General features: G+C 39.9%; 1 protein-coding gene across 5 annotated transcripts in view; it reads left to right on the top strand.

The window, feature by feature from the left end:
• The window catches only part of ntm (neurotrimin), a 252,918-nt gene that overhangs the window by 212,540 nt on the left and 25,016 nt on the right, over positions 1-15,362 (top strand). For all 5 annotated transcript variants that reach the window (XM_037467556.2, XM_062558240.1, XM_037467559.2 and 2 more), the window contains one exon: positions 13,276-13,401. In XM_037467556.2, the coding sequence (XP_037323453.2) occupies positions 13,276-13,401 (126 nt within the window). The remainder of the gene's footprint in view (positions 1-13,275; positions 13,402-15,362) is intronic.

Below are 15,362 nucleotides of genomic sequence, written 5' to 3'. Positions count from 1 at the left end.
CCTCCCATCTTTCTTGAAACAGTCTTCCGTCTGCATCAACTTTTCCCTTTCCGGGCATTTTGGGATCATTATTTATATCTCAATTCCACTCGGCATGGACACTGCCGCGGCTAGCGTAGTCGAAAGGCATTGTGGGAAATTGTGTAGTTTTTGGTATTTATTTTTAGACACTCAACTTTTAAGCTCTCGCGGGCCTTGAGTTTGACACATGTGCTGTAAAGAATCTCTTCCTGTTGAGCCCATTCAAACCCTCTAATGAACATATACACTGTATTTTTATTTTCTACACCGTATAATTGATTATCTGTTATTCCTTTGCACATTCAATGTACTCTTTTTAAATCTCACTTCCTCATTCATTGCTACACTGAAGCAATAAGGAGCTATATGCCTTGCTCGAAGAGAGGGAGTTGTGCGTGTTCCTCTTTCACTACGCCTGGTGAGGTTAATTGGGAAGTACTAGTGTCCTTACAGAGCTGTAAGGCACAGTGAGGTGAACACAGAGCATGCAGGTTCTGAGTTAGAAAGAATTATTTTGGCCCAGTTTAGATTTCTCTGCCTTTGAATTTTCTCTACAAACAGTGATGTAAAAATAAAGACACATTTTAACAACATAATTAATATTTGACTTCAGTTATCTTTTATTTATAACCTTTGGACTCATTAACTATGCCTTTTATTAACTAAACAATAAAATTATTTAAAAAAATGCTCATTACTTGCGTTTTATTCAAAGTCAGTCTATTTATTTAATTTAATTAAATTTGACAATTTTAAAGTCATTCGCATTGGCAGTTGCACCCTGTCATCATTGTGTTGTTAGAAGATTTTTATTCCTTGATGGACAGACCCTCTAATCTGAAACCAACACTTTGGATTTGAGAAAACGTTAAGCAAAGCTGAGAGATTTTTGCCAATGTGGAAGGAAAAAAACGGAGGCACGACACACAGCAGAGAGCTGTGCAGAGGAATTCCTCCAAGTGTCAAACAGAAAGGGGATGAGTGGCAAACGGACCACTTACATTGGTGTGTGTGCTTTAAGCCACTGCCGTAGACTACCAAAGCTGCGCTGTTGAAAAGTGCCCCGTCGTGTTTATATCACAACCGTCTGTTAAAACAGGTTTCTTCAGGTCCGGGTCTGGATGGGACAGCTTCTGGGTCCGGATCCGGACCGTGCTTTGCCAGTTAGTGAACTGCCTTCTTTACATAAATACAAAGGTCTTGGGAAATACATTTGGTGTAAACGTTATCCTCTGCGATTTAGTGCTTCACACGTTTCAAAAGCCTTGCACTTTTAATTGGCGACTCTAAATTGCTTGTAGGTGACAATATGAGGGAGAATGGTCACATGTCAAGAGTGTCACCTGGGATCAAATATAAAGTCTGAGGAAAAAGCCCCCACAGGCACAAGTTGAAAGGGGCAGTTGCACCCTGTGAAGTTAGTTACTTTTCAGCTGATTTTGCCCACCCACCAGGTTAGATCAGCCGCTGCAGCAGCAGATTCTATAACACATAACTCACTGAGGTACTACCATTAGGGCCTGATTGCTGCCATAATTCATATTCTTTCCCTAAGTCATAACTCAGTCAAATCTGAACATTTTACCATGGTACATATATTTTTATATTCATATTTTTTACACATGATTGCCTTCCACTAAGAATTAACTGTTTATAAATCATTAGGGGGCTGTCTCAATTGTCAGGTGTTATATTGTCAAGATCCCTTGACCAAAACATACAAAATAAGAACTTATGTACTACAGTCATATGTTCATTTCCGAGTAATCTTTTGTTGCTGTTATTAAACAACCTACAATGTAAATGCTATAGATCTATTGATTGACAGGCGAAAACCAAACAGCGACAGGAGCAGAGAAAATAGCTTCTAATTGTGTTCATTAGAGGCGATCAACAGCAAGTCTGCATGTATTACTGCAGTGTATTTGTTTTTCATCACTCATGATTGATGATTGCATTACTCACTACTTGTGAAAATGTTCTTAGAGTCAACTTTGGAAGAAATATGGTATCAATATCCCGCTGGTTCACTTGAAACTGCAATATGAATAGTCTTTCATAGAGGTTTAGGGAGGGCAGAGAATAATAATTAAAGCTGCGAGCAGCGATGAACGGGCCTTCGCCTCTCCTTGCATGTCGGGGGGGGCAGCAGTCAGCATGACACGCGGTCAAAAAGAGACTAAAGAGACAAAATAAATCACTCTTAGGGGTGGTATTCAAACCTGAGTCTGTGGTTTCATAAACAGAAACCACCAACACTAGGCTGTTGCAGAGATGCAAAAGACCTGCAAAAAGTAAATGAAATGTAGCAGAGATCGCAGGAGATTGTTACGGGTCTCGGGCACGATGACCACAATAACAAAAAGATGTATTCCTGTAAAATAAAAAGGTAGAGTCTGAAGAGCAAGAACCACAGCAACACTTGTCCCATTCTCCTGATTGCGACTGTATAATTGATTTAACACATACAATTTACATCCAGTGCATTTTTCTTGTCCTGTTTATCTTATAGATGCAGTCTAAATCAAAATCAAGTTACAGAAATATCCACCTATAATTGCCTTATCTGTTATTACTGCCCAATATAGTTCCAATTGACCAACTACATAAGGGAGATTTCCACACCATATTGACTATCATAAAACGTATACAACTCTTATTCACATATGGACATTGCACGTTAGAATGTATATTAATTAACTCAGCATGTAATAAACCAAAATATGTACAACATGACAAATTAAATCACTGTCCCTGCATACTGAACAAATATTACATTCTGGATTAATTAAACACATTTTAAGTCACATCAGGAGTCTTATCAAATAGGTTTTACGCCTCTTTGCAAAAAGTACAGGGAATTTTCACACTAAAAAAAAATTATAACTGACTTTGTTTTAGACCATAGTCCTCAGACTTTAAGTCTGCCTGTAATACATTTGTTAAAAAAAAGTCAAAAGGTCAAACAGGGTGCCGACGCTGCTTCGTTGAAAACCTCCAGGGGGCGCTATGGAGGCAATCTTTCCCTTTTGATCCAAAACTCCACATTAGGTCTGTAAAGGTCATCACTAAGACACTCCGAGGTGCTCAAGAGTTTGAGTTTGCCAAGGCTCAGAAGATGTGCTTGAATTTTCATGCGAAGATGGTGTTGTCACGGCAACAAAGTTTGTCCAAAACTCCCAGGCTTATATTCACAGATTTGAAGTGGATCAGATTAAAGGGCTAGGAGATGGACATCGAACTGTAGAAATTTGCATTGACCTAAGCCAACAAGTAATAGGTGGCGCTATACTTTGTCGAAAATCACTGCATGGCAATACTTATAGGCCTAAACAAGCATCATGAATAAACATTTCTAGCCAGAAATATCAATGTTTATTGGAGTTTTAACATTTACATTTAAAAGAAAATCGTCAAATATTGTCCAAACTGGACGCAAGATCACGCCTAGGTAGTTTTATGAAAACTCTTAATTTTAATAACTTTTGACCCCACGGTTGTCAGGATAAAGTTTCCTGGTTTTGAAATCGATCGGATTTAAACTCTGAGGAGTTTGTTCGTTTGTAAATGCAAAAAATGAAGGAAAGTGCAAAAAACAAGCAAATACAGAGAATCACTATAGCGCCCCGTAATGTTATAAAATGTATGATTATTTAGCATATACGTTGCCTTAAAAGTGAACAGAGGGAATTAATGTTCCTCTGGGAATTTACACTAAAGATTAATTTCAAACCCGTATTCACAATGCAAGAATGTTTTACAATATGCAGAAATCTGTCTAATTCTAAATCTTTCTAAAATGTGCACAGAACAAACAAGACAGGAGAAGATCCTGGCAATAGGTAAAGATAAAATATAAAAAATGTTGCATGGTTGGCGAGTGCCTCATCACGTTTGCAGTTTCGCCCACCAGCAGACTCCCCCGGTGCTTATTATCCGACGGACCTTCTTGCGGTCTGCGAAAAAGGTTATTGTTGACGCTTTGTTGCGTAAAATAAGGACCAAACGATCTCCTGTCATTCACGTAAGAAAATAAACGTGTTTGCAGCTCAATGACAACACTGAAGGAACAACGCCCCGGTTAAAGACTCCAGCAGACGGGCAGTGCTTCGGAAAATGCTGGTGTCTGTGGGATGTGGGGTTCTCTGTGTGTGTCTTCTTGTATTTACTTTTTAGCTTGTAGAATAGATGTCCGCTTGTAGGACAGATGGCGTGACCGGATCGGTCATTATAAGGCAGACAATGTGAATGGTGGAAGAGAGAGCACAGGAAAAATGAAGATAAAATATTATCTGAGATAACACACCTGCGACCGAAGGGAGAGCCAGTTTGAACCCATTTTCAGAGCAAGGCCGAAGGCTGCAGGAGAGAGTACCAGACACTCATTGTTTGGGGAAGGCATTTGTTACAGAAGGATGAACTGGGTTGAACCAACGTTCAAGGGCACCAGAGGGATTAAAACAGGTCAGTGTCAGAAGGCAGGCGGACTTTGGAAGGGATTTGCTTGCGATGCGTATTTCATTGTCTCCAGATATATCTGCGGAGAATTGCTCATGTACAACTTTTTCTCTTCTAAATAAATGTTAAACTTTTAAACTAATTTCCTGTAGTGGATTCTTCTAGTCAACCAACTCGGGTGGATAAGGAATATCCTAACATGTCTCATACGGAGGCGGTGGCCGAATTCAATTCATTTTATTTTGTATAGCCCAAAATTGCAAATTACAAATTTGCCTAAGAGGGCTTTACAGTCTGTACACATGCAACATCCTCTGTCCCGAAACCCTCACATCGGCACATGAAAAACTCCGCAAAATATGAATAAACCCTTAAATGGGGAAAAAAGGGAAGAAACCTTAGGGAGAACGTCAGAGGAGGGATCCCTCTCCCGAGATGGACAGACTGCAATGGATGTCATGTGCACAGAATCAACAATGTAAAAAATGTACAATACATTCAATTCCTCTAACATAAATGATACAAGTATTTGCAAGTAGCAGAACAAGTGTACGCCAGGACCACTGCAGGGACAACCACCATCCACAGAGGCTTCTGTGGGGAGGGAAAGCAGAAAGATGTTGGTTTACGATGACAGTAATATGAATCATATTTAAAGTAATGATGATGGCAGCAGCAGGTGTCAGCAGAGCCATGCCAGGAGTCAGAACCAGGGTCCGCACGGAACTACGATCCACGCAGACCTGCTAGGCGAGAAAGCACAAAGAACTCCCGGAAAGAAGCTGAATTAGTGATGTACATTAATAAAACATGGATGATTCTGGAAGGAGAAAGTGAGAGTATGAGAGGGGCTCGGTGTTTAAGAAGTCCCAACAGTCTAAGCCTAGAGCAGATTAACTAAGGGCTGGTCCAGGCTAACCTGAGCCAGCCCTAACTATAAGCAATATCAAAGAGGAACGGTTTAAGCTTTATCTTAAATGAACTGACCGAGTCTGCCCCCCGGACTGAAAGTTGAAGCTGGTTGCACAAAAGAGGAGCTTGATGACTGAAGGCTCTGGCCCCCATCCTACTTTTTAAAACTCTAGGAACCACAAGTAGCCCAGCATCTACGGAGCGCAGATGCCTTGTAGAGCAGTACAGTGTAACGAGCTCTTTAAGATAAGACGGTGCCTCACCAGCAAGTGCCTTGTAGGTGAGGAGAAGTACCTTAAATTCTATTCTTGATTTAAATAGGAAGCCAGTGCAACAGGAGTTATATGATCCCATTTCTTAGTTCTTAGTGCAGCAGCATTCTGAATCAACTGGAGAGGTTTAAGCGATTTTCAAGAGCAGCCTGACAACAAAGAATTACAGTAATCGAGTCTAGAAGTAACAAATGCATGAACTAGTTTTTCTGCATCACTTTGAGACAGGAAGTTCCTGATGTTCGATATATTACGTAGATGAAAAAAGGCAGTCCTTGAAGTCTTCTTTATATGAGAGTTGAAGGACATATCCTGGTCGAAGAGAACTCCAAGATTTCTGACGGTGCTGTTGGATACCAGAGCAATTCCATCAATAGAGACTGTATCACGTGACAGCTGACTTCGAAGGCGCTCTGGGCCTATCATGATAACTTCCGTTTTTTCCGAGTTTAACATCAGGAAGTTGCAGGTCATCCAAGTTTGGATGTCTCCAAGACTAACAAGCTGGTTGGTGTCTTCTGGCTTGATTGATAGATACAGTTGAGTATCATCTGCATAACAATGGAAGTTTATGCGGTGTTTTCTGATAACGTCGCCCAAAGGAAGCATATACAGGGTAAATCCACAGAACCTTGTGGGACTCCGTGACCAACATTGGTGGTCCTCGATGATTCACCGTTCACAAACACAAACTGGGATCGATCCGATAAATAAGATTTAAACCAGCTGAGTGCAGTTCCTTTGATGCCAATCAAGTGTTCCAGTCTCTGCAGCAGGATACGGTGATCGATGGTGTCAAATGCAGCACTGAGGTCCGGCAAGACAAGAAAAGAGACAAGTCCTTAGTCCGATGCAAGTAGAAGATCATTTGTAATTTTCACCAGTGCTGTTTCTGTGCTATGATGCGCTCAAAATCCTGACTGGAAATCCTCGAACACAGCATTGTTTTGTAGAAAGTCACATAATTAATTTGTGACAGATTTCTCAAGGATCTTAGCGAGGAAGGGAAGATTAGAGATGGGTCTGTAGTTAGCCAACACCTTTGGAGCTAGAGTAGGTTTCTTAAGAAGAGGTTTAATTTCAGCTAGAGCTGAGCGAGTACAGCATTATCTGTATCCGTATCTGTACTCGGATTGGTCGGGGCTTAACCCAGAAGTAGGAAGGATTTACCCCGTAAGTTGTTGGGTTGTCTTGAAATGGGCTGGGCTTTAACAGTTATGCTCATTTTTAAGCATGCAATTGACCCTTCGCAGGGAGCTTAATTAACAAGTGATATGACCAATCATACATGAACTTGAAAAACAGTGTACTGTACTGACGCATTTCTGCGGTTAAAACAGCATTCCTTCTTAGTTCTTATGTTTATCACTCATTATTCTGTATCACTGATGATCAAGAGAGAGGGGAAGTGTATGTGTGTGGCTTAATTTGTAATATTAATATTTAGTTATTTAACACAACTAGTACGTGAAGAGAGCCAGTAGACGGTAGAAAAAAACTCTGATGACCGGCAGAGAGAGAGCCAAAAAAAACTCCAACAGGCAGAGACACAACGCGAGTTGCATTCTTAAGCCCCACGTTTACCTAAACTCTACTAGTTAAGAACAACAAACAAGTAAAAAGACCCGCAAACCCGATGACTGAGGGAGGGAGAGAGGAGTTCTGTGTATGAGTGAGCCGAGTGGGACACAGCAACACAATAAACTGTATGTGTGTAGGGGAGGGGCGCTGTGACGAGCCAATCACAGAACGCAGACAGCTACCCAATGAGGACTTTTATTCAATCCAAGCACAGATATTGACTCGTACTCGGCAAAAGTGCTTTATCCGTACTCGTTTCAGCAGAGTATTTGATTTGATTTGAAGCATTTTATTTCTTGAACATGTAGACATTTAAAAATCAACATAGACATAGACCACAAAATTAGAAAAGTCACCTTTTGTTCAAGAAAAGGAGTAGAGGGAAGCAAAAGCTTATAGATACCCACCCCTATCTTATCCATATTCTCAATTTGTATATATTACTTTGGAGATTAATATCATACATACATACACACACACACTCTCTCACCCTCACACACGCACGCATACTCACACTCACAAATAAAAACAATTTAAATTTCCGTCACTGAATATTTTCACAGATCTCATATTTGGCTAATGTGTATAATTTAAGATGTTTTTTGAACTGTGCAATATGTTTACAATCTCTGATCTTATCTGGTAAGTTGTTCCACAACTTCACCCCACAGACCGATGTGCACCTTTGGTTGCCTCAGTTTCAGTCTCCCTCTTAAATTATTATTTTAGTCTGTCGCTAAACAAACTTTGAAGGTTTCCTGAGAGTAGGCTGTTTCTTGCTTTAAATACAATCTGTAACGTTTTAAAATCTTTTAAGTCCATACATTTTAATATATTTAATTTCAGAAATAATGTGTTTGTGTGTTCATAGTACCCCACCTTATTAACTATCTGTATTGCTTTTTTTTTTTAATTGTGCATATTGCCTGTAGGGTGCTTTTGTAGATATTACCCAACACTTCCTCAAAGTAACTCAAATAGGGGGCAAACAGTGTACAGTACAGTGTATGCAGTGATTGTATATTCAATATATGTCTGACTCTGACTAGTATCCCTACACATCGTGCCAATTTTGAGTGTACACGAGTGACCTGTGGCCTCCAGCTGAGCTTGTGGTCTATCATTACACCTAGAAAGGAGTATTCAAACACCCTTTCGATTTTTATATTATCGATCTTTAGTTCAATGTGTGTGTTTGCTTGTGTGTTACTTTTACCAAAGACCATAAATTTGGTTTTCTTTACATTAAGTGATAATCTATTCATATCAAACCACAATTTCAGCTTGGTTAACTCAGTCGAGACCGCCTCCAACAACTGTTCGAGGTTCCCTCCTTCACAGAATACATTTGTGTCATCTGCAAAAATAACATTTTTCAGGATCCTGGAAGCATTACTTATGTCATTTATATAAATAATAAATATGTTTGGACCCAGTATTGATCCTTGCGGCACACCACAGGTACTATTTCTTAAGGTGGACTTCTTATCCCCTATCTGTACAAACTGTTTTCTTTGTCCTATGTAACTTTGTACCCAATTTAGTCCAACCCCTCTGATCCCATAGCTTTCCAGTTTGTGTAGCAGTATATCATGGTTTATTGTGTCAAATGCCTTCTTCAGATCTATGAAGACCCCTATTGCCATCTTTTTGTTATCTATTGTGCTTGTCATTTCTTCTACTAAGTCCATGAGTGCCAATGATGTTGATCGGTTTGGCCTAAAACCATATTCACTATCTATGAGTAATCCATGTTTATCTATGAAACTGTCCATCCTTGTAGCAAATATTTTTTCCAAAATTTTGGAAAACTGGGAAAGCAGGGAGACTGGTCTGTAGATATTGTAAAGGTTTTTTTCACCTTCTTTGAAAATCGGAATTACCTTAGCAGTTTTCATTTTGGTTGGAAAGAAGCCCGTTTGAAGTGAAACATTACAGATATGTGCTAGGGGATCTGTTATATTAATAATAACTTCTTTTACTATTGTCATATCAATACCATTCCAGTCTCTTGATGTTTTTTTTTTAATTTATTAACTATGGCAATAATTTATTTAAATTATTTAATTTCAGAATTTATTGAAGCCTTCTACCATCTCCTTTTTGTCATTAATAATCTTATCATTATCTAGAATTTCTTCTGGCAATCCAGAGCTGGTCGATTGATTTCTTATAATTGAATTTAAGATCTTCCATGTTTCCTTTATATTATTTTTATTTTTATCTAGTAGTTTACAATAATAATCCTTTTTACAATTTCGCATAATATCAGTTAATTTATTTTTATATCTTTTATACTTCATTTCTTTCTCCTTATTTCTATTCTTGATAAACTCTATATAAGAAGTTCTTCTTTTTACAGGCGTTCAACAGACCCTTTGTAAGCCAAGGTTTGTCTGAGCGATTTGCTCGTTTTCTGCTTTGCTGAAATGGACAGCATCTGTCATATAACATCAGAAAAGTTTGCAAGAAGGAATCATAAGCATAATCAACCTCCTCTGCCTCATAAACGTTTCTCCAGTTTTGTGCACTTAATTAATTTCTGAACTTGTTTAGATTGTCAACCGTTCTTAATCTCCTTTCTATCATTTCATTCCTTTCAGCCAACCTAGGTGCACGGCTGTAGATTGCAAACACCGGCAGATGGTCACTAATATCATTTAATAATAATCCACTTCCTATATTATCTATTAGGTTATTAGTAAAAATATTAGGTTATTAGTAAAAATATTATCTATAAGTGTTGCAGAGTGAAATGTAATTCGACTAGGTTTAGTAATAGTAGGATACAAGCTTCTGCTGTACATTGCATCCATGAATTCCTCTATCGGTGTTAGTTTGTTAGGATTCAGAAGATCGATGTTGTAATCGCCACAGAGAAAAGTTACCTTTTGCTCGGTGTTTGTAGCCATACTCTCCATCAACTCCTTGAACTTCTCTATGCTATTATTGGGAGCCCGGTATGCACAGCTGACAATGATGTTCTTCCTTTTCCCCATATCAATTGCAGCCGTCATACTTTCAACAATCTTGTACTTAAGTCTTCTATCAACATAAAGTGCAACTCCCCCTCCCCTTTTGTTGCCTCTGTTTACATAATTCAGATTATAACCATCCAACTCAAATTCCACCCCTTTCTCCAGACTAATCCAGGTCTCCGAGATTGCGATTACACTGAACGGTCAGGTGAACTGATCTAGGTAGTCTTTAATCTTGTAAAAATTAGCGTAAAGGCTTCTACTATTGAAGTGTATTATCTTTATATTGTATTCTGACCCAAACTTTTCGTTGAACTGATTTTCCGTGTAGTAGTCACAATTTCTCCCATTCTTGAAGTACTTACTCTCTGGATCTGTGTCTGAATCTAAGTCAAGCATAGTGTCAGTTGAAGTCTTGCACCATCGTTTACTGTAACCTCCCAAATGTCATATGAACACTCCCCCAGTATTCTCAGTTGTATTCTTACACACCCTTTTCTTGCCACATCTAGTATCACTAATATGTCATATGGACACTCACCCTCAGTCACACACCCTGTCATCCATCCTTTCACACGGTCACTCTTACACCAAAACCACAACTCACGCCTACGAGCCTAACAGTCTGGCTTTGTCCCCATAACCACAGAAAGGTTTGTGCGAAAAATGCAACAATGATACGGAGACCATAGGAAAATGCAACACCAGATAGAAATCCACTGCAGGGGAAAACATCTCCACGAGAACACAACATCCATTATTATTAGAAAAGATAATGTCACTGTTTGATGTTTTACCATTTCATGTCCCATTATTGAACTGTAAAAGATTTTTTTTTCTCGCCCTGCCGAATGATGAGTTTGTCATACCTCAGAAAGGCATAGTCCCCCCGCTCTCTGCCTTCTTTCATTTTAGGCAGAAGTTCCTTCCTTTTCTGTCTCACAGTCTCTGGATAGTCCTCATTTATGAAAATACTCGTCCCCTTCAATTTTCTTGCATTTCTTAGCACCGTGTCTCTGTCCTTTATTCTATGGAATCTCACAATGACTGGTCGTGGTCTGCCTTGAGTGCCATCGCTGGAGATGTTCACCTTTCCGGCACGCATTGCCTGTTCCACTCCAATTATCTTAGGGTCCAGGTTGAGTTTCTCTTCGATAATTTTCAGAACTTTTTCCTCTGAGACCAAGTTGTTTTCCTTTTCTGCCTCAGGAATGCCATCCATAATTAAGTTGGCTCTCCTTGCCTGACTGTCCAGGGAGTCAGATTTAGCATCCAGTATCAACATGGATTCTGCCAGTCGCTCAATATCTGATTCTTGTGATTTGCAGATTGATTGAGTTCCTTTACTTGTAGATTTCAATTCATCCACCTCCTTTTGCGTGAATTGCAGACTTGTTCTTAGGTCTTGCAGATCTTTAAGCAGTTCACCAATTCTTTTACTGGATATAATAGTGCAGACAAATGCTTTGAAATTGCTTTCTTGCTGCTGTAAAAGTTCTTTGTAAAAAGCTTTTTGTTGTTCAAGGAGTTCTTGCACTTGTGCCATTGATACACTTTGATCACTGTCTTTTTCCACTTTATCTTTGTTCCCCTTCCCACCAGCCATTTTGTCCTAGGTCTTGGCCCAACAAACTGTGGTTCAGGAACAGTCCCAAACTTTTACAAGATCTTTCAAGTTTGCACTTACAAGATTTAAGATCTTCTGCCAGATGGCTCATGTAAAATGTTGTTGTATAAAAGGAAGGGATTTCAGAGATGTTTGTAGATTTGCTTTGCCCAGCTTATGATGACAAGCGGTTTTTTAAAATAAAATCATTAATACTTGTGTCAACATTTTAAAGTGTAAATGGTGTCTAGCTGAAAGATTGGAATAGCTCAAAAAGTTGAAATCAAGAAGTTTTTAAAGGATTTGAAAATGAACTCCATTGGAAACCATGTTAAAAAAGTTGATTTTAATTAATATAAATTTAATTATAAGAGCTAGAATGCTGAAAAGTCATAGCACCCCTCTCCTGAATGAGCTGCATCCTCGCAGCAGATATTATCCACCGTTTGTATATCTTAAATGTTTTTCCGCTGCGCGCTGTACTTCCGCCTCTATGATCACTGCCGTACACTTGCGCGCGACCCACCAGTTGAGAAACACAGATTTAAACCACAAAAGTACACTCCCATCACTAAAGCAGAAATCTGATTTAGACTTCTTTGAAACATTAGGTTACGGAAACGTCTACTGAAATACTCTTTACAGCATAGTTACACGATTTACAATAAAACTTATAACTACTGTCAGCTTTTCTTCCCTGTGTATTCCAACAGGTCCCTCCACTTAATATCCATTGTAAGAGATGTGCTATCCTGCAGTACAGTCAATAAAATAAGCATTTCTTCCGTCTGGATAATGAAATAGTTCAACCATGTCTTTTTTAATATCAATGAATTGTTGTATATCCATGAACACCACAGCTTACCAATTTTAAAAAGGTATGTGTCACAACGGCGGGTACGAGGCCAGGAAGGGAGGACTCAGGCACGGAGTTGCGGAAATGAAAAATACTTTAGTCAAACTTTAAAAGGGAAACTCAAAACCACTACAACAAAATAAAGCGAGAAGGGGGAGGGAAAAAACAAAAGCATATTTTACGAACTGCATGGCATGAAGACAAGCCGCCGCGACAGACAACATGCAATGACGCGTCACGAGATATGATTTGGACACAGGTGGAAACAATCATCGACATGGCAGACAATCTCAGGGGAAGACAGGAAAAGGCAGGAAATGAAGTTACCCCAGGGACACAAAAGACATGAAACTACAAAATAAAACAAGACATGAATCCAAACCGTGACACTATGATACTTATTATAGAAGAACTTTGAGGAGACAAATAATAGAAAAACAACAAATCATGAAAATAAAAGGACATAAAACATAAAATGTTGTCATTTATTCTCTTTTAAACCTTCAACATTTGTTATTTGCTTTTTGCAGTACCACCAAAAAAACATGTAATCTCTTTCAACCTTCAACATTTGTTTTTTGCTTTTTGCAGTACCACCAAAAATCCTCAACTTGTCAAAAGATATTGTGGTAAATGAAGGCTCCAACGTCACCCTGATGTGCCAGGCCAGCGGTAAGCCCGAGCCTTCCATCAGCTGGAAACTCATCTACTCATCAGGTAACTTGTTTGTTCTGTGAACAAGTAAATTAAGTACTCACCAGAGTTCTGCTATATATCTCTCACATGTATCACATTATCTTCTCCTTCTCTTGAACCTCCCCTCTTCCCCTTAGCCCTCTCCGTTTATCACCCCATCATTGACTTTGTTTGACTCGCGGTTGATTTCTCACCTCATTTATTACCCATCTTTACCTGCTTACAGATCATCATTACAACATAATGGTTCGCAGAAAACTAAACCAACCCTAATGTTATTGGACCAATTATTTAGGATAATAGGATGGAAGTAGATGTTCTGCAGACACTTTGCATGGCATTATGAATGCAGAGAACATACCAAGGTGTCGAACATTATTCATTCACAAGCATGCAAAGGCATGTATGTCCAGAATCAGTATAGTTGTATTGTGCATGCTCAATGACATTTATTCAATTGTGCTGTTGGGAGACCACACAAATGCCTGATACCCACAACACAATTCAGGTCAAATGGTGAAACTCCTGAGGGTTTTGATATCTACAACAACTGCGACGCCTTAGAGCGAGATGCTGCACAGATTGCAGTGTCTTCATGTTGGCTTTCTGTGATTAGGGGGGATGATGGGAGATGCGGTCCTAGTACTCTGGAGAGAGGGATCTGGTGAAACCAGGAGGAGGCGTTGTCGGACGTTCCGTGAAAACATATACACTCACCGGCCACTTTATTAGGTACCCCATGCTAGTAACGGGTTGGACCCCCTTTTGCCTTCAGAACTGCCTCAATTCTTTGTGGCATAGATTCAACAAGGTGCTGGAAGCATTCCTCAGGGAGTTTGGTCCATATTGACATGATGGCATCACACAGTTGCCGCAGATTTGTCGGCTGCACATCCATGATACGAATCTCCCGTTCCACCACATCCCAAAGATGCTCTATTGGATTGAGATCTGGTGATTGTGGAGGCCATTTGAGTACAGCCAACTCATTGTCATGTTCAAGAAACCAGTCTGAGATGATTCCAGCTTTATGACATGGCGCATTATCCTGCTGAAAGTAGCCATCAGAAGTTGGGTACATTGTGGTCATAAAGGAATGGACATGGTCAGCAACAATACTCAGGTAGGCTGTGGCGTTGCAACGATGCTCAATTGGTACCAAGGGGCCCAAAGAGTGCCAAGAAAATATTCCCCACACCATGACACCACCACCACCAGCCTGAACCGTTGATACAAGGCAGGATGGATCCATGCTTTCATGTTGTAGACGCCAAATTCTGACCCTACCATCCGAATGTCGCAGCAGAAATCGAGACTCATCAGACCAGGCAACGTTTTTCCAATCTTCTATTGTCCAATTTCGATGAGCTTGTGCAAATTGTAGCCTCAGTTTCCTGTTCTTAGCTGAAAGGAGTGGCACCCGGTGTGGTCTTCTGCTGCTGTAGCCCATCTGCCTCAAAGTTCGACGTACTGTGCGTTCAGAGATGCTCTTATGCCCACCTTGGTTGTAACGGGTGGTTATTTGAGTCACTGTTGCCCTTCTATCAGCTCGAACCAGTCTGGCCATTCTCCTCTGACCTCTGGCATCAACAAGGCATTTCCGCCCACAGAACTGCCGCTCACTGGATGTTTTTTCTTTTTCGGACCATTCTCTGTAAACCCTAGAGATGGTTGTGCGTGAAAATCCCAGTAGATTAGCAGTTTCTGAAATACTCAGACCAGCCCTTCTGGCACCAACAATCATGCCACGTTCAAAGTCACTCAAATCACCTTTCTTCCCCATACTGATGCTCGGTTTGAACTGCAGGAGATTGTCTTGACAATGTCTACATGCCTAAATGCACTGAGTTGCCGCCATGTGATTGGCTGCTTAGAAATTAAGTGTTAACAAGCAGTTGGACAGGTGTACCTAATAAAGTGGCCGGTGAGTGTATATTGTATATATATGTTGTATTAATGGAACAGCCCATAAACATAATAAT

This window comes from Pungitius pungitius, chromosome 16, assembly GCF_949316345.1.
Source record: "Pungitius pungitius chromosome 16, fPunPun2.1, whole genome shotgun sequence".
Taxonomy (NCBI): Eukaryota; Metazoa; Chordata; class Actinopteri; order Perciformes; family Gasterosteidae; genus Pungitius; species Pungitius pungitius.
The sequence above is the reverse complement of the archived record's forward strand: the minus strand, read 5'-3'. Positions and strand labels throughout refer to the sequence as shown.